The 20,020-nt window shown below is 39.0% G+C and overlaps 1 protein-coding gene and 1 long non-coding RNA gene across 3 annotated transcripts; both read right to left on the reverse strand.

Annotated features, from left to right (window-relative positions):
• Positions 1-1,374: 1,374 nt before the first annotated feature.
• Positions 1,375-15,504, reverse strand: LOC110068362 (uncharacterized). Of its 2 annotated transcripts, XM_020775733.2 has the most exons (16): positions 15,437-15,504; positions 14,524-14,745; positions 13,337-14,091; positions 12,673-12,841; positions 11,606-12,367; positions 10,860-11,098; positions 10,258-10,420; positions 9,629-9,681; positions 8,799-8,862; positions 8,098-8,150; positions 7,355-7,492; positions 6,555-6,734; positions 5,940-6,049; positions 5,067-5,220; positions 4,432-4,583; positions 1,375-4,026 (listed from the first exon to the last, which is right to left on the reverse strand). In XM_020775733.2, exons 2-16 carry the CDS (start codon positions 14,570-14,572, stop codon positions 3,012-3,014), a joined length of 4,056 nt encoding a protein of 1,351 aa, XP_020631392.2. In that variant the 5' UTR covers positions 14,573-14,745; positions 15,437-15,504; the 3' UTR covers positions 1,375-3,011. The 2 variants fall into 2 exon arrangements, with proteins under 2 accessions (XP_020631392.2, XP_089142485.1); XM_089286359.1 differs by lacking the exons at positions 14,524-14,745; positions 15,437-15,504 and having other exon boundaries at positions 13,337-14,101.
• LOC110068363 (uncharacterized) lies at positions 15,393-19,471 on the reverse strand. Its single transcript, XR_016206334.1, has 3 exons — positions 19,052-19,471; positions 16,618-16,659; positions 15,393-15,568 (listed from the first exon to the last, which is right to left on the reverse strand). It is a non-coding gene; the product is annotated as an uncharacterized LOC110068363 (long non-coding RNA).
• Between the last annotated feature and the right edge of the window lie 549 nt (positions 19,472-20,020).

Consider the following 20,020-nt stretch of genomic DNA (forward strand, 5'->3'; position numbering starts at 1 on the left):
CTCCCTTCCTTCCTCCCACCCCCCGAAAATAAGCTTCCAAAATCTTGGGACATTTCGACGAGTATCTCAACTTTGGGAGAACGCACACACCTTAAACTTGGAGAACTGTCTTCTTTATTTATCTTTTGTAATATCCCAATTTCTTGACCTTATCCACTGAATGGTTTTTGATTTTATTTTTTATTGCGTGACAATGAAAACGCTCTATTGAAGCGCTGTTGTTAATTCAGGGGAATCCCTTGACGTGTTACGGAATATTTGGTAATTTGACGTAGTGTCTACTATGGATAGTCACGCAAGTATGGTAAAAGGTTTTGCGCCTATTGCAGTTGAAGCCAGCTGACACCGTTCTTCGGCAGAATTATTTATAGTTACCACCAAATGACATATTTCCCCATGTGATCATATATAAGTTCTTTTACTGCAGATTAATGGTCCTGTAATAATGACTCAAACTCGATTTGGGTCAATAACTACAGTGTCTCAATTACACTGCAACACGGAATTGTCCAATTTGTTGATTGGCTGCTTGCCAGTTACATAACTGCGTCACTTAAGAAACATGCATGAAAACTAGGGAGGGAGGATGGAGCTGCACTTCTTAGTTGATAAATTCCCTGAGATGAGGAAGCTGCGGTTTATTAAGGTTATTTTAAATGTCCCAGCTTCTACCATCAGCAAATTTAACCAGCCTCAAATGAGTAATTGCGTGGCCTTATAGATGTAAAAACCCATGAAGGACAAGCACCGTGCATTCCCTAGCAACTAAAAATATGACTTGTTACTTGTGTCGCTTTGTCACACAGTCGAAGCATCAATCTCCCTCAATAATGACTTATCCTTCCTCCCCCCCTCCGAAAAAAAAAAACAAAAACAAAAAAAAAAAAAACAAGTAATCTAAGGTGTCAGAAATGATCTTGGAGTATTTAAGAGCGCGGCAAACGGAAACGTTCAAACCTTGTGGCCACGAGGCCGGTGTTTATCTCGATCCAGTTTTTGTAGCATGACGCAGATAGGAATATTTCTACTCTTTCCCTCCCCTTGGATAAAATGCTAGTCTATCGCCGGCAGGGTTACTCTACCATTTAATTCGCCGGTACCTGGGTTGTGAGAGGCACTGTTAAAGGAAAGTGTGTTGCCCAAGAACACAACCAAAGGTAAAATGAAAAAATTTAACCACGCGCAACAAGTCAAACAGCTTTCATTCGTAGTTTGCCCACAAATGAAACATCGGATTGACATAAAATTTGCTGAAAGAGATAAAATGATATATAGACAGGGCTAAAAACTTGAAAAATTATTATTATAAAACCGAACGTTTTCTGTCAATATCAGGATTGACGAAAATAAGTCGAAGATGATGATGACAATAAGTCGAAAACTTTTAATTTAATTTATGATGTTTCTAGTTTTTAGCTTGTATATATATATTGGATTATTATAGATTAACAATTGCTCACGTTGGAACCGTTGAACACACCGCACTAGAATCGAGAGAAAAACTCTCTCTTAAAAACATAATACCATATTTGATCTCACAGACCAACTCGCTAAACTATAAGGCCACTGCGCCTGAGGCGAAATAGAATTGAACAAATGTAATAATAATAATAATAATAATAATAATAATAATAATAATAATAATAATAATAATAATAATAAAATATTTATATAGCGCCAATCCACTATTTGTCCATGGCGCTTTACATTAAATAAAAAAAAAATTTAAAAAGCTAAAAAAGGGGAGGGGAAAAAAAAATAAAAAAAATAATCTAAAAATTAAAAGAGTTAAAAAGCTTGTTTTAAAATAATAACTGGAAATAACACTAATAGTGACAATTAACATTATGCAACTAAGTCAATATAGGATGTTAAATATTCTCCCCTCTAACTGCCATCGTTTACAGCGAAACTGAATGAGCAAGTCAGCAATTTTTGGACTGTGTCAATAGAGCTAAAAAGCTGTTCTGCTGTGCTGCGAGGCAAACCCAAGAGTTGCAATCAAATGGGAACGATTGACCCTCTGGCACAACTCTGAAGGTATTCTCATAGTTTCGTTTTGCCATGTTTATCTAAATTAGTCAACTTTCTGTTTTGTTACTTTCCGTGCAAATGTGGCCTATGTTTCTCAGTTTCGTGACTTTTTTGTTTAAGCCTATCTTTTCTAGATCATTATTTCTTTTCTGCGTAGTTAGCCTAAAATCAGTATCATTCTAATACCTATCCGGAAGCTGTAAGTTAGTACTTGGTATGATGAACTACTGCATGATCAAAACGTTATATCGCATGTCCAATTTCAAAACACACGCATGGTCTAAAACTGATTCACCTTATTTTCAAATTCAACAGCCTTCTGAGGCTTGGAATCTATTTAGTTCCCTAATTCGCCTCAACACAGTACTTCCTATCAACTTTAATACACTAGTAAATATATTTACCACAGTGTCGTATCCAATTAAAAAAGCGATTAATTTATCGATGGCTGCTGCAATCGATTTTGTTATTTATCTTCCTCAATATTACGGCTACTCAAATAGGATTGCCATTGATTCTGAAAAATTCTAAGCTGAGTCTTTACTTCGAGACTCAAGGATCCTTCCAATTTCCAAACGTAGCCGTCTATACATTCAGTGGCGGATCTAGGGCATGGGCTTACCTCTTTACCCCTTATTTTGGGTAAAAAAAGAAAAAAAATGGAAGGAAGAAAAGCCGGCAGGGAAGCAAAAAAAAAAAAAAAAAAACCGCCCTTCCCCCCGCCCCCGTCAGCTCAAGGTCTGGATCCGCTACTGATATTACCTGAATTAAACCTACTTCATGCATGCATGGCCTGTATGTACGAAGACTACCCAGTTAAGATAGATTATTATAGCATGCTCATATAAGCCACTTTTGTTTCTGTCCGTACACCTTCTTACTTTTCCGACGCCCAGCATTCTGTGGCACTTGCTGTGGTTCTAAGCTTTGGTTTCGGTGCATGTAAAAATCTTCGTCACTCCCGACAGTGTTCGATTCTACTTTCTGACACTTTTTTGCCTTCCTTGTACAATGTCCTGGTAAAGAAACTCTGCATCCTTTAACAACTTTTGAATGGCCATGTCCTCATTTGAGTCGTATTTCAGTTTGTATTCCATGTTCTGGAAGATTTCAGTGGAATTTATAGGTCCAGAAGAGAAACGTTCGTCTTCTTGCCCTTGATGAGGGCCTTGCACAAGAAGGTCGACACAACTGTAGAACTCAGCAGAGGAATCATTACCGCCGTACTGGGGCAAAGGTGTACTTGATGTTTTAGTATCGGAAGTGATAAAACATGGTTGTTCGCCAGTCCTCTGCTCTATCGAAAGTGGCATGTAGCCCTGGTTGGTTTTATCAAGCTCCTTGTACGCTGTGTTATTCTCCAAACGCAGATCGTGTTTGGGGCCATCTTCAACGTCAACTCCTCCTTCATTGTTTTCAGATATGTCATTAACAGAAGATCCTCGGGAAGACTGAGAGATATGAGGGGATTCGCACAGTTCGTATTGTTCGTGATCTGAAATGGCATCTTCAGGCTGAGACATAGAACAGCCACGTTCTTCACCAAACATTTCTTCAACTGCTGGATAAGAATAGTAGTAATCACGGCTCTCGATGGTCTCACCTCCTTGTGCAACCGTTTGTTGTCCCTGGCCAAATTTAGAGCTGCGGTCACGAGAAAGGCCGACACTTGCCAAAGATTCTCGTGGTGACTGATGGGACACAGAGGATCCTTGGTGTAATGACTGAGAGATATCAGGGGATTCGCGGAATTCGTATTGGTCTTCATCTACCGTACCTGCCACACTTCTTTGAATGCTCTCGACGTACAAGTACTTGTGGTGGGTAAAAAAGCTTTCCGAGCACATTTTTTCGATAACGTCTTTGGAGGGGTGTTCTTCTGCCCGTGTCACATGGCATGCACCCTCGGGCTGATAGATTGGCAAATCTGGCCTCTCGCTTTCATCATGATTGTTTAACCATAACTTCATCATCCACGACTGCATCGGTTCCCTTAAAAGACGTAGAAAGTATGAACATAGTACCCATTTGCCAGTTAAAGATCGATTCATAACGTAATGCCTAAACTGCGCCAAAAAGAATGTTTCTGACTTTCGCCAAATGAGTACGAAAGAAATAATAGACTTAAGACCTTTATGAGTAAAGAAAGCTTGCCAAAGAAACTATGTTATACTTAAGACTGAAATTTGGGAAAGAACATAGTATTTCAAACATTTATTTGTCAAAAGGATCAAACGAATATTGATCTTAGTCAAAATTCTCAAATCCAGCTTAGAATCATTACAGGATGCAGATCTGATGGACCAAAATCTAAAAATTTAAAGTGGTTGGGAATATCGTTTTTCAGCAAGTTCGATGATGTTCCCTATTCTACATTGTATATATCATACAGTGTACCTGCTTGAAAGGCAATCTAATATAGCAATAATTGGTGGTCTCTGTTTTGGGTCGTATGTCCAGCACTGATGCATCATGATGTACACCCAATCAGGACAGCCGTCAGGTTGGGTAAGTGGTCCTTCGTTTTTCATATGGTTACACAAGGTTGACTGGGAAAACAATATAGCAGTGCATGATTACAACTACGCTGACGTAGACGCCTTATGTCCACGTGCAATTCTGTTGCAGCTGCGTTAAAGGCGTATAAATATACGATCTGATTTGTTCGTTATTTCCTGACATTACTAAAGAATGTATCAGGCTTGGAGGAAATGTGTCTGTATTACAGTTTGAAGTTCCAAATGACGATGAAGAGATGTATAAACGTTATTCAGACACCCTATTAAAACCAAATTATTGCTGGTGCTGAGGTCGGTCCGCTCATTTTCACTGTTGAATGAGATCTATCGTTGTTATAAATCTGGCCCTTTTCCCCACAGGGAAAGGGGGAAACAAGACGAATAAGTTGATTTAGAGAAAGAAAGCGGAAAATGAAAGTTTATTGATCGATCGATCATTCAATCCTTATATGACTACGTACCTAATTGTAAATACTTCAATTCATGAGTAAGCTTTGCATGTGACATATTTACCTTATCGGAGCCTATACTGTGGTAGGGCAAAGAAGCACGTATATCACTTTGACCAACAGCGAAGGAAGTGTACAATTCCCATGCTAAGATTCCAAAAGCCCACACATCGCTTGCATGAGAATAGTGATTCTCTAAGATCACTTCCGGAGCACACCTACCCATTCAGAGTATAAAGCTAAGTAAATATGCAGGTGTCATTCAATTTTAACACTGTTTTAACATGAGCTTATTTTTACCAATTAAGCTTTCAATACAGCTGTGTCAAAATCCTGAAAACAGTTGAAGGGAGTTTTAAGTTCTTATACATCGATCAAACATCTTTTTGGCAGTTCAATTGTTCAACAAACTTAAAACTCATCCAAACACAGATGGTTCCCTTGAGCTAAGCTTTTTGCGCTCGTTTAATGTCTCTCGCGTGCGGAATCATTCAGTTTCCGTCTACTTTTCTTGACAGTGGCTAGGAGTTAGACCACGCCTATTGAAAATAGTTTGTCCTTGGTTTTAGCCAAATATAACGACAGTCTGACCTGTTTCATAACAATTTCTTTGTCTCTCGTAATCCAGTTATTCCAGTAATTTCAGTTTCAAAAGTCGTGTACACCAAGTTTTAACGTTTGAATGCATGCCACAAAAGTAAATACGAAAACATTACTCTGATTGGTCGAGTTGAAATTCAACTCGTTACCAAGAAGATATGCGTACAATTAAACATTTATAGGTATAAACCTACGTATACGTCCTTAAGTAAAAGGACATAACCAGTAGTTGAAATATAAACATTTTGGGGACAGCTCAATAAAAGTTAAATTGCATTATGACCGCTTCCTGGTGCGTACCAGGGTTGGTAGGAAAGGAGTTATAAATATTGCTTACCAGCGAGTAGAATCAGGTGGCATGGCAGCCTCAACCACGCATGAAGTACTGGTTACTTCATAAGCACTCATATAAAGAGGCTTGGAGCGACCCAGGAAGCCAACCTGGACCTGGACAGAACCATAATGTTCGAACAAATTATTATTCGAATGTAATCGTCTCTCTGATCTAAGGTTGTCGTTTATTTTCATTTATATGTTTTTCCAATGGCAATTTAAAATACCACGTCTAATACAAAAATCCTATATTCAACGTAAGTCAAACAGGAAATTAATGCTTGCTCAATGCTAGCTCAGCCAATCAGATTGTAGCATTTGCATTAGGGGTGCAAGTAGCTATAGAATTACACTCTGTTCTTAAAGATAAGGATGGAGCACCTACGAAGTGAATTTTTCGATGTAACTAGTTATCCGTAAGGTTTAAGGCTATTCAATAGACAGGGAATTGTAAATTGAATAAACACACCATACTGTTTATGTGTGTAAATCATAAATTACACTAGTACAGTGCAGACGGATCTGGCAAAATTCGAACTCCTGCTCTTATTAAATCGTAATAATGTTACATTAGAATGTCACTACAATCGATATTAATACTGATTTGTATCTACTACACCTTGTGTGGTCCAGCTACAAATACATGTTCTGGGCGGAGGTCCCCATGTACAATGTGGTTGACATGAAGGTAGTGTAGAGCAGACGCCACCTGACATAAGTATGTGATTATATCGTCCTTCTCACAACGCCGGTCAAGAACATACTCTTTCAAGTTCCCAAAGCTGGTTCTTGGTGAGTGCTGTCGTCAGAGAATTAAAAGAAATATGCACTGGTCAATTCAAGGCTAAGAAGCGCGCTTCCGGAAGTTTGCTCATATACTCAGACAGAAATCTACGATTCTAGAAGTGCGCATCTCAGTGTAACTTCTTAAATTATAACATCAGGCCAAAATGTCATACAAGCGCGAGCGAGTCCTGGTCGGGGACATTGTGAAGTCTTTTTGGGTAAGACACTTTACTCTCACAGTGCCTCTCCCCACCCAGGTGTTTAATTGGGTACCGGCGAACTTAATGCGACCCGGGGGGACCCTAGCCGATCCCATCCAGGGGAAGAATAAATACTCCTAGTCGCTTAACGCTACAGAAACCGGAATGAGCTCCGGCCTGATGGGCCACTTGGCTCGTATGGGGGCTACGAAGGGCGCTTCCGTAGGTCTTTTAATATACTCAGTCAGAAATGTATAATGGTGGAAGCACTGTCCACGGTCATAGTTGTCTTTCATTTTGGACTCTATCAGTCAGTCTTGTTTAACTGTTATTCTATTTCAGATCTCTTACAGATCCTGTGTATACTAGTAGCATTTTCGTTTGCGGTCCCTTGCCACATTTGCATTTGTTTTTTTCCTTGGGCGTTACTCACAATGTCAACATCTGGACTGTGAGAATCCAAATTAAACATCCTATGGATAGGTAGGAGATAATCATTGCGAAGCGAAAAAAGTCTTCTCAAATGCTGTTTGTCCCCACCAGTGATCCTCTCTTTCATCACAGATTCCCCCTAATTGACCAAAACAAAAAGATGGAACTTTTCATGTTTTTGTCGTAAACATTCTGCGGGGATTAACTGATATATTATTTAGTGGTCATCACACGAAAGAATGAACTTAATTTAACCCCTTCGATGCTAACTTTTGCGGCCAAAACGCTCTTTTCTTAACCGTTGAATTTGTTTTTGGCATTTTTGCTAGAAAAGCATTTTTTTTTCCATTCACTGGAGCGAGATTTTGATAATGATTGCGTATTGTTGCGAGTTCAAACAATTCAACCAAACTAGTCCACTGAATTACAAAGAGCTTTTGAGATTATGCCATGTAACACTTTTCACTATTCAAAACTCGTCTTTTAGGAACTCTATGTACATTCCTGACATTCAAAATTCAAATGGTTAAGAGTGCAAAAAGCCTACGCCGAATTTGTTAGTGATTGTGAATTATCAATTAAAACGCAAAGATTGTGTTTTTCTTTCATTCTTTTCTATTTTTGCCTTGTTGTTATAAAAATGAATAAAAAGTAGTAGGAGAAAGATGCAAAGACTGTATTATCCCATAATTAATAGGGAAAGATTGGCAGATCCTTTCTTAACTTTATCGTCAGCTGGCCTACCGTATCCTCATACTCTTCGTAGATCGTCTGTGATCTGTCAACATCGGTGTACTCTGAATAGATTGCATACATGAATAACATGAAATGGAATGCAGTGTAACGGTAACATAATCAGTCGTTCGTCTTAAAACTGTATCGAAACTGTCGTCAGTGGTGACCACATCATATTCGGAGAGTACATCTCATTCTATCAGTTAAGAACATGTACCCCAAGGAATGCTCAAAATCTAGAAACACCATTTATATATTATATACTGTGTTACATGTTGTTGAGAAACAAAGAGCGGAAACTTAGGCTTTGATATGAAAGTTTTCCCCTTTCGAAATGATAGCATTTCCACAATCAAGAGAAAAAAGCAACGGGAGGTTCTTGCCATTTAACATGCGTACAAATGTGTATATGTCTGGATTTATGGAAACAGTGTTAAAGAAAGCGCGTCCTGCTCAAGGGTTTTTTTTCTCGCCAGGGATTATTTCAATGTAGACGATATAAAAATCAAAAGGAATGTCAGTCTTTTTTTCCACCACTCTCTTATCTTCCTTTTCTTGTGCCTCTCTCTCTATCTTTTTCCGTATTGACACGGTTTTCATAAATCCAGTCATATATATAATGACACTATTCACATTCAAACTCCAACAAAACGGGTAATACAATAATTGACGCATTGACACATAATTAAAAAGATAACTATTCATGGTACCTGAAACATTGTCTTGAGAAACGAACTCGTACATATCATCCAGTTCCTGTGGTTGTTGAGATACCTATAAGAAGAGGACGATAATAGCTAAAATGAGGTGGAGGTGTTGTCTAGTACAATCCTAGTGGGAGGGGGGAGGAAATCCCATGTAAAAAGGACGGTGTTGCTCTTCCTACTTTTTAGGGGTTTAAAAGCGGTGTTGGTACCTCTTAGGATGTTCAGCCTTAAAAGGTCCACAACGGGAGCTTTTGCGGTACCTTTTAGGGTATTAGGCCGACAAAATATGACCGGGGATAAGGCGATGATTTAGAATTTGTAGCTCTTAGGGTTGAAAAATATTTCAGGCCATGCCCAGAAAACAGGATCTTGGTACCTCTTGGAGATTCTTTTGAAAATTTCCGACGAGCACCCGTCGCTTTTTGTATGGGAGCCCTCCACCAATAAATATCCCTATACATTTACAAGTGAAAAGTTAAATTTGAATAAACCCCCATTAGCCAAAACAACAAAGCGTTAGAGAGGGCTGCTGCAAGCCTTATTTACAAATAAAGCAAAGACAAACACGAAATTAACAGATGGAAGCATAAAAGAAAATGAGCAAATCAGCACAAAATTATGTAAATTTAAGTTACTATAAAAGCATATACTACTAATCTATACAACTTTAAGTAATAAACACGCATACGGTCAGCGGTTCTGATAAAAGACAGCGTTGCTTTTTCGAACTCCTACATTTCACGCGTCCACTGGAAAGTTGATTAATTGAGCTAGTTGTCAAAGTAACCAATCAACAGTGTAAATTATGACATAAGTCTAAACAGCAAACTTACACTGACAATGTCAAGCTCTAAGTGTGGTGGGTTACGCCGTAGCTTTTCTTCCCCTGGAAAAAGAAAGGAACAAAGTCAGCGATTGTTTTTTGGATTCGTTTGTTCATATGTTTTGTCCGTTTCGCGATTGGATCTTGCTACATTTTATTCCGGCACTTAAATTCACCCACATCCCTCTCCTGATCCCTGCACCACAATGGCCCGTTGAGCTCGTCCCACAATCACCCAAATCACCAACCCCAATCCACGTTCACTGACTGAACGACTAGACTTTCTGACACATTCACTTCTTCACTCTTCTCAAGCTTATAGGGAGAAAAGCTAATCGTCTTAAAAGCACGTTCCATTCTGGGTCGAAAAAACAAAACCAGAGTAGCTAAAAGTAGACCGGCGTGGCTTGTTTAGTCTTTTATCGCACACGGAAGCCTAACTTTCGAAAAGGCAGTTCCCAAATTTACCAAGACGGTGAAACAAATTAATATAACCTCATATTAACGGTGATCATTAATGAAGTTCGTCCTTCGAGAGCCTAGTTAACTTTGCTGTAATAATCAGCTAAAAATCTGAAAAAAACGATTAGCGAATTTGGAGGAAAATGGTTCTATTCCGCTAATTATTTGTCGTTGCACCTGATTTCATCTTTAGCCGCATTTCCTTGAGTTCTTCTTTAAGGTCGAGTAATCTGATCCTTTCATTTCTTCGCTTTTTCAAGCACTGCTTCATCAACTTGTATTCATCATCATCAATTGATGGCTCTTGAGGTAGGTACTCTTCATTGACTTCCTGAAAAACCTTAATGAAACGCAATTTTCTTTCAGGGTTTAGAAAGAACGGGAGATTTCTTTCAGCCATTTCATATTGTCAAGACTTCCATTGGCGGAGATGATGCCCGACTCCGACCAAGAGACAAATAAATTTTCCCTCTTTTCCAATAGAAAGATAATACTATTCTATGCTGAAGACAGAATAATTGGATTGAACTTATACATCTAGCATCAGCCTTTCGTTGGACGCTTAGACTTAGAGCTTGAAATATCAGTTCCCAAATTCCCTCAACGTTTGGATGCACTGCCCCAGCACAAGATGAAATAGCCATAGCTCGGGGACTGGGCTAACTCACTGCAGAGTTAACAAACCTCATCTATGGGAACCGAAAACTGAATGTCGACTTTTAACTTTAAAAATACATTTACGGTCATAATCAATACAAAACACTTTGTTCAGTTCTTACATAATTGGCGACCTCACTATCCTCTCGGATGTGTCTGTGCGGGCAGCATCCAAGAGTGAGTACCTCGTACATAAGCACAGCAAATGCCCAGACATCAGAGGCAGTGGAATACAAGTTTTGCCGTAGACATTCCGGCGCTTTCCATCTTACTGGCAGGCCTTCATCATTTTCGCTTATACATTGCGGTAAATCGTCATCGAGCATGGCGTAATCATATTCTGGTGAGCGATTATCTTGGGCTGTGAAAAGAAGACGAACGTTTGCATCTATAGTTATTTGCTGTCCATGTAGAGACATTTTTCACAGTGCACTTAGATGAACTGCCTACTGAAGGATGCATGACAACTCGGTAACTACATGATTTAGGCATCAACTTCAACTATATTACAGATTTAACAACTTTGAGAACTTCGATAAGAGCTCCCGCGTAACAATTTTTCTCTTTGTCTTATACTATGCGGATTCCAACAAAGCTATGTGTCACATTGTGAACTGAAACGCACTAGCACTTTAGCTGTTGGTAATGCCTTTTTCGCTACGAAAATGCAATCTGTTTAGTAGGTTTTTATATAGTGGTCTCATGACATGATACATAAGGTCACACAGGTCTATATCTGGAGAGCAATAATAGAACAATAGCTAAAAAAATTAAGGTTGACCACATATGTTTACTATGAGCATGGAACTCAAAAGAAATTACACGAAAATGAACTACATGTGATTATTTTCGTTACAGTTTATCTTACCGTCGCCATAATGTCTGTTTTGTAGCATTTCTAAGGAGTGCAGGCCACTCAGCTTGGATGTATAACCATCTCCGACTAGAATGTTTTCCGCCATGACGGCCCGGTGAACCAAGTGCAGCTTTTGGTGTAAGTATAAAAGGCCCTCAATTATGCCGATAAACATTTTGTAAATAACGGACGATGGCAAAGCCTGGACTTCTCGAGACGTTCGAACAAGCTGAAGCAGATTACCGTATTTCTCATACTGTGTGATGATATGGTATGGTACGGTGGTTGTGTTATAGGCGAGAAGGACCGGAATGTTTGGATGCTGATTTAGGCTGTTTAATTGACATAAGTTGTAGGCTTCTGCAATTAGCCGTTTCTTCGCCTCCGACTGCACTGTGGTGTTTTCCTCTAGGATAACTTGCTTTGTGACAGCCAAAATCTTTACGGCCGCTTTTTGTCCCTTCAACATACCTCTGTTGACAAAACAGCTCGGTTCTTCGCGCCCCGCCTCACTGGCTATGATGCTGTTAACTTCCAGTGTTTGAGTCCTGTAGCAGGAAGTAAGGTGCTCGATGTGGAGTTCTGCTGGAAGTGTGTACTGTGCATTTTGGTTGTTGAGTAGATGAGGAACCAAAAGCTTCTTAATGAGACTGTCTTGACAGAACAGCACCCGTTTAGAAAGACGGTCAAGGATCGCTCTACATTCTGGCCTCTTCTGTGCTTTGTCATTCTTCAGGAGATTCACTAAACAGGAACCGGCTTCGATCCTCAATTCTTTATAAGAAAACAAATGAAAGAAAGCGAGCTTCTAAATCAGGTACATGGGCTCTACACGGGGCTTAGCCTATATTTATACTAACTACGCAAGCAGTGTAAGAAATAACAGTTGTATTTCTTGGTTTGAATATTTTATATAACAGAGACATTCTGTCACTTAAGGGAAATGTTAACCTTTTTTCGCATGAGTACCGACTTGGGGTTGTTGATCTTACTTCTATGGAAAACTATACCGTGAAACTGAGTCAAACACTACCTTAACACTTTCTTCATGGCCTCTTTTCAGATTGCACAATAATTACCTTTGGTGACGTTGTTCATTGAGATCTCCGACAGTAGAGATCCTGTTAGGAGACAGAACTTCCAGTCATTTCCGCCTCCGCCATCAAGAGAAGCTTCCACCACACGTCTGAGAAGAATCATGGCCTTTCGCTCCTTGTGCATCTGCGGAGTGGGACGTTCAGTATGCACCTGATTATTAAAATAAAAATAAAAAAAGTAATGTATTGAGATGCTAGAACGTTTTGTGGGTGCCACTATATGATAAGAAATACAAATATTTAAAAAGCAGTTCCACGATACGATGCCATCTCTGACATCAATTAAGTCAATAAAGCTGTGAAAATTAGAAGCCCAGAGTGCAAAAATCAGCATGCCACTTGATGATTTGACAAATTTAGCATGTAGCCGAGCGGACCTCCTTTTGGTCGTTGGCATTGCCCTATATTTTTTTCTTTCAGATTTCATCTAAGCGTTAGTAGTGTTTAGTGTTAGTAGTAGTTTCTTACAAATAAAATCGTTTGCTCAGTCTTGATCCGCGACTCACACCAGTGATATATGGTGCCATGCATACTATGAAAACGCGGTGATCAATCGAAGCAGGCAAAAAAAAAAATCATTCCCAAAAATTATTCTCGGCTAATAGAAGCATAGAAATACATATATTCTCCGAGAAATGGCCCCTACCTGTCCATGCAGATAATATAGAATACAGTGCAAATCAAACCATTTCACTTTGGATGTCTTCAACCTTTGAAATAACGACGTCTTTTCTTCAATCTGCGTATTTGCACATAGCGCCTTGCATTCACCTAGGTGGCGTCCCAGATGTGTTTTCAGCGTCTTCTCTGGTGACTTCAAAAGATAGGAAATTGCTTCCTGAATAAATTCTATTGAATATCTCAAAATGTCCTTCTTTTTCAGGTTGATCTGATTGAAATACACCTTCAGTTCCTCGAGCTTTTTTAGATTGTTCTGTAAGTCTATCATAGAGAATCCTGACTGAACCTGGTGAATTATTAACTCGGACAGAATGCAGCCGTACACAGATAGTCTTAGTAGACGCATTGGATCTGCCTCCTCCCTGAACACTGCATCTGGGGAAGCGATAGATGATCGTATGATTTTTTCTACACCCAGCAAACTTTGCTTAGAGCAGTCGAGGCTATCTCTGTATAGTAGATGCTGGAGATGATGTAGGGAATGTTTTACAACATCAGAACTACTTCGGCTGCAGCTTGCTTGGGCAAGGATTTTGTAGGTATCAATGTTATTAGCAGAGGATTTGCCCCACATGACTTGCTCCAGGTATGGCAAGATACCTCGTAGTATGAACTGTTCTTTCTCCTCCCTCAATGACCCAGCACACGTGTCCATCTCTCGAATGAATTTCTCTGGATTCTCGAGAAACAACTCGACTGGCCATTCAAAATTAATTTCTCCTGCGAACATTAATGAAAGGTTCCACTTGAAGTTTTATCCGCGCTGACTGTAATACACTAACTATAAATAAAAACCGCAATGCTCGAATTTCCTATAGGAAGGCATCTGTGAAGCAAACATGATGAACTTAGCTTTTTGATATGCTTTGCATATCGATCGTTAAACAGTGTAGAACCATCTCGTTTATATTTTGTAAAGAAACCAACTGTAGTGGAATGAACCACACTTTTGGATAATATGGAACTCAGAGACTCAATGGCGAATGCAGAATGCAACTTGAAATTTGCAAAAATGTAAGGTGATTTTGTCAGCGATCGCGTGAGTATTCAGCAATATTTATTGCGTATGATTAAACATTCCAACATTGGCACATGAGCTTCAATATATATATCAATGGTTTGAAACATTTTTAGTGATGCCTTTGAATTTACCTCTCTGGATAGGAACACCGATGATTGGCTTAGGGTTCCAGTCTCCCATGTTTGTTTCTTGATAATAATTGTGATGACAATAACTGCCCGGAGAGGTCTTGGCGTAAACTAAATTTAGTCGCGAAGATGCATCTATGGAATATTGGCTTATTTGCGCCTCTGGCTCCCTGTTCCTGTCAGATGGAGAAGCTTCCGTTCCTGGGTAGTTGCTGCTATTATTGCCTTGATTAAGAAAATCGATAGTTTTTTTAATAATAAAAATCAGCGATAACAATTTTGGCAATGATAATGACTCGTTCATTATTTCCAAATTCGTGAACTACAGGCCAGATTCTTATGAGTTCTTTGTATTCTAAGAATACGTGTGAAAGTCTCGTTGTATGTGATTAAGGACTCTACAAAAAGAAAGTGGAATGTAGATCGAGAGAGTTAATTTTAATTAACTTAAAAGTACTAAATAGTTTTGCTTTGATTACGTTAGATAGATTGTTCAGTTAAGGTTTCATTTCTTGAATAAAGAGCATTTCGTAAATTAAGCGTTCAATTTTCCCACGACATATCTTAAGAATAGTAAATTTGAAAATGAGTCATCGAAACGTCATTTAAAAGTTTATCGCTTATTTTCATTCTTAATTGTTTGTCTAAAGCCTCCGTTATTAGAATTTTTAATGCTTTGGAAATTAGTGAACGGTTTCAGTTGTGTCTACTAACAAAGAACATAGTTAAAGAACTTGACTATTACCTTACATAGAAGTAGGCCCATTGTTTACTCCTACTGAGGTGATAAAACATTCACCACGTTACTAGTTTTGAATTCAACATAATTGCCATTACACTGATACGGACGGTTCATTCTTTTTTACTTCTTTTTTATTGAACTTAAGGTTTGAAAGAGTTAAGACTTAGGGCATACCTCCATCAAGAGACGCTGGGACAGTCTTGATAGTTCCGTGATCCCCAATGACAACAGGACCTCTGATATGGATCAAATGTTGTGCGTACTGGTTCCTTTCATTTCCGTTAAGGTCCTTTTTGTCTCCCAACGCTGAAGATAAAGAATATAACAAAGCAGAATTTATGAAACGACTTGTTTAGCTTTCCTTTGTGTCAGCTTTTCTATCCTCAGCTGAAGTGCACCATGCCACCAGACTCCGCTCGTCGTTTTCAGTGTTAATTGGCATAGAGGAATAATTAAATATTATTCCAGGAGCCCACGTTGGACAAAATGAGGCGCGTAGCGCCGTGTTTTTTGTAAACACTTTTATCCAACGGGGGAGAATGGAATAATTGTTTTATTTAAAAATTCTCCAATTCCCTGAATGTTGTTGACGTTTCATTTTGATCATGAAGGAATCATGGTATGAAAAGGCGGGAAGATTTGTCGCCCGTTTTTCACTTCATGATCAGGTTTGAGTTGAATTAATTACGAATGAGGTCAGAAAAGCAAGCGAGAAAGAGTTTTCTTCCGAAATATTCTTCGCATCGATAATCACCTCCAAAGTTGTCTACGCTCTATAAATTTGTGACAGAAATGAAGATCCGAAGTAGTGGTGTTGCTGTAAATATACGCCTTGCGCACGTCAAATACGGTAAAAGTTTGCTTGTTGACGTGGCTCAGAATGTGTTGCTCAGAATCGAGCAGCCTCACTGAAGTACATAAGGACAATACCCAAATGTAAGGTATACATAGCAAACTCTACTTGAGTGCTAAGCTTGACTAACGGGACTTCATTCAGTCGTTTCTGGTGCACATTTACAAGCCTTTTTGATTAAATGTATCAAACCCCCATTGTAATGTTTTGTGGATCTTTAGAACCAAACATTCTCCACCCAACTGAAGTCATTGAATAGTCTGCGTGCAGATACCTACTATTTCCTTTCCTTCACGAGAAAATAGTAACGTCTACACACAGTCTACCATTGAATGGCAGACTCTTTATTCAAGAAGATTGCAAAGGCTGCGTGGCCAGTGGCCTAGATAAAATCTCATGATATTAAATTCTATGAGATGTTCCTTAACATTAAATGCAGCATCAGCACTTTGAAGCTATAAATGGAAAACAAATCAATAAATAATCCATACTGCATTCTTACCAGGAAATTCTATGACATCATCATAAATTGTGCCCCTTGCATCTTAAAATAGAAAAATAAAAAAGTGAACTTCTACAAATAGTAAGACATATGTAATAGAATATAGATATCTGTAGGTATATATTCTTGACATATTCATAAAATTTGGCAAAATTCAGAATTAATATTATTGGAAAACAGAGTATAACATCATTTTCATAGATCCTGACTGGCATCGTAAATATTTAAAACCTGCTGTAGGTTTCCTACGCTCCCGCGGCTGCGAGTTTTTGTGCTCGTGCTGGTGAAGGCAAACATTTCATAATAGCATCCATATTGAAATATATAAATCTCCTCTTAATAAAGTTGTTGTGCTTATAATCCACGCGCCTTCAAAAGAACACACGGTTTCCTTTTCCGGCTGACTCCAAAATCACGGTTTGTCACCCTTCTATCTTGCTCACTTCATAGTTATACATGGTATAATTTGAAAAAACAGGTGGCTACAGCACCTGTAAGGCCAGAGAAAAAAACTTTCTATACTATGGCAATGCTCTTCATCCTGGCCAGTAAAACATGGCCTCTGCAAAATTGTTGATAATTCTCGGTTTTGGTTTCTAAGATAAAGGCAAAAGTTGAAGACACCGTGCCTTGAATCAATGCAAATCAGGAAAGCCAATATCTCAAAATCGTCCTCACAGTTCAAAAAGATTCTATAAATGTTCTCAAAATTGGCTTCCTATAAACTACTACAGACAATTACCTCTTCGGTCATAAGCAAATTTTTTCTCCATCTCTAGTTCCTTTCGTAGAGAGGGTCCAAATATGAACCGTTCAAAAGAATATTGAGTGCCTTTATTGATCGAACACACGATTCGACTTCAGAAGTCGGAAGTTGAAAGTCTGAGATCAGAACTCAATGGAAGTCGGTTTCCTCTCGAGTTTTGAGCAAATTTTGTTACCAAACCCAGGTAACAGAGTCAAGAAAAAACCCGCTGGCATTGAATACCACCAGCAAAGTTAGCCCGCGCCACTTATAGACTACCTTGGGAGCAGAGTCGCTTCGATCTTTCCTTCCTTTATCTAGGAAAGATGAAGCGACCATGCTCACAAGTTATTTTAAAACAAGCGTACACGGGGAAGATGACTCTATGACGTCAGATGGGGGACAACGGTGACAATTTTGTTCGCCGGACGATTTGTTCACGATTTGCTCACTCGTCGGGTCCCTGAAAAGACAGTTTTATCCGTCAAGGTAACAGAACTATATAGCGTCTCCACTACATGATAACCATTGAACTTACCGACGTCTGAAGATTACGATAGTGCCCTAACTTAACGATGATGTCATTGCTAAATTTGACCCCTCTGCTTCGATAAGGTTTATTCAACCCGACCTCATCAATCATGCTACCCTATCAGAAAATGCGGGAAAAAAACCCGTGTACTTACCTGTATAGACAATCTTTTTTTTTCTGAGATTTGGGTCAATGATTCTGAGCTGTCATTAATAGGCTGCTTGTCTTATGACTGTGTCAAAACATGCAGAATGACTGCTGAAGCGTAGATTGTTAAATAAATACAATGTTCATTTCATCTTTGGTTTGATTTAGGATGCTCAACTGCTGCTATCGACAAGAAATTTATTGAACCAACCTCAACCCAATTATATGAGCTAATCTAGACTCGATAGACAGCGACACAATGTTACGCTATTGTCTAATGACACTGAAAATAACATGCAGAGATGGGGTCTCCAGCTCAGTCTTTCATTGGGCGCTCCAGGCTACTTTACGAGTTCCTGCTTCAGTTCATGAAGCAAATAATCAAAAATTCAATTATTTCTTATCAGCACATTAAAGGTTGCTGAATGTACTGGTATGATATTTGAGTATTCAGACTACCGCTGAAGACGTAACGGAATCCGGATGAGAGTATATGAAGGGTGAGAAGGAACTGATTGAATATGAGGTTGAAGCGGAACTTTTCCTACTTTTTTAATAGACCGTGCAATACGAATATAATGTTATATTGGAAGGAAAGGGACAGCTGGCTCAAACATTATACTGAGCACACGAAAGTTAAGCAACGTATCCTGGCTTGATTTTTGGCAGTAAAGCTAGCTGTCTCAGTGTTGTTTTTTCGGTTCGACAGTACATTGCTTACGTTGCATATATGCTAATAAATAGAACTTCGAATGTGCATACGCAGTGGCTTTTTAATTTGTGGAATGCTACAGACAGAGAAACTGCAGGATTGCTGTATTACACCGCGAGTTAGCCAAGAGCTCCACTTTTTTTGGTAATTAGGGCCATATCATTTTAAAGTTAGTTCGCTAGCCGATGGAGTATCGTGCAAAGGTGACCAGTCTACCTTAATCATTTTGCACAACTGATCACTTTGTTATGACGTATCATACCAACTATTTAATTGATTTGAAATTCATTTAACTTACCCTCTTCTGAAGACATCTTGGTTAAGTAAGGGGTACCAATATTATCGACAGACTGAAAAGAAAGCGAATTCCAGAATTGCAGAAGCTTTACTAAACCCAACCTCGCCAATCTCGCTACTGTCACGGTATAATAATTCCGGGAAACCCCTAACGTTGACTTGGATTGTAAACACTGACCATGGGCAGCTTGCCAATGACATGGCAGGCAGTAAGGTCGACATGGAAAGTGAGCTGAGTTAGTAAATTTATCTTTGGTTTCATTTAGAAGGCGGCTAATCAGCTACTATCAGTAAGAATTTTAACAAACCAGCCTCAACCCAATGATGAACAAATGTAGTAGACTCGGTCTACAGCAACAGAACATTACATGGAAAACCATTGTCCAATAACACTAATTGTTATACATTGAACTCACTATCTCTTTCTGATTGGCCGAAAGCGTACAGTGAATTTTCGAAATCAGCGCCTTTGACGTCATCATGTCATGTATGACCGCGGTGCATGATTTCTACGGATAATCATGTCAAGTTCGCGCGCTTTGTGTTGCTTGCCTTCAGTGAAGAAGCAAAAACATGACTTCTTTTTTTTTTTTTTCGTTCAGTGTATAATGAAACAATTATTAGATTCGGTTTTTGTGATATCCAGAATAATCAAGGTCTCGGTAAGAATTATCAGCCGAAGCCGAAGGCTGAGGCTGATAACTGTTACCTCGACCTTGATTATTCTGGATATCACAAAAACCTCATCCAATAATCGTTTAAAATAACAACAAGAGCTGTCGGCTTTTGTGTCTCTCCGTTTGGCACTCTAGGCTATAATTTTCGAATTCTTGGTTAATGACGCAAATGGAGCGATTTTTATTTGACTGTCGAAAAGTAATATTGGTTTTGCATCAGTTACGCTACGCGATTGGCTTAAAAAGCTCGTGCTACGTTCTCATCCAATCAGAAGTAAAACCAAAACCAATTG

The sequence above is a fragment of the Orbicella faveolata genome, unplaced genomic scaffold (genome assembly GCF_042242905.1).
Source record: "Orbicella faveolata isolate gen_17 unplaced genomic scaffold, um_ofav_v1 contig_14, whole genome shotgun sequence".
Lineage (NCBI taxonomy): Eukaryota > Metazoa > Cnidaria > Anthozoa > Scleractinia > Merulinidae > Orbicella > Orbicella faveolata.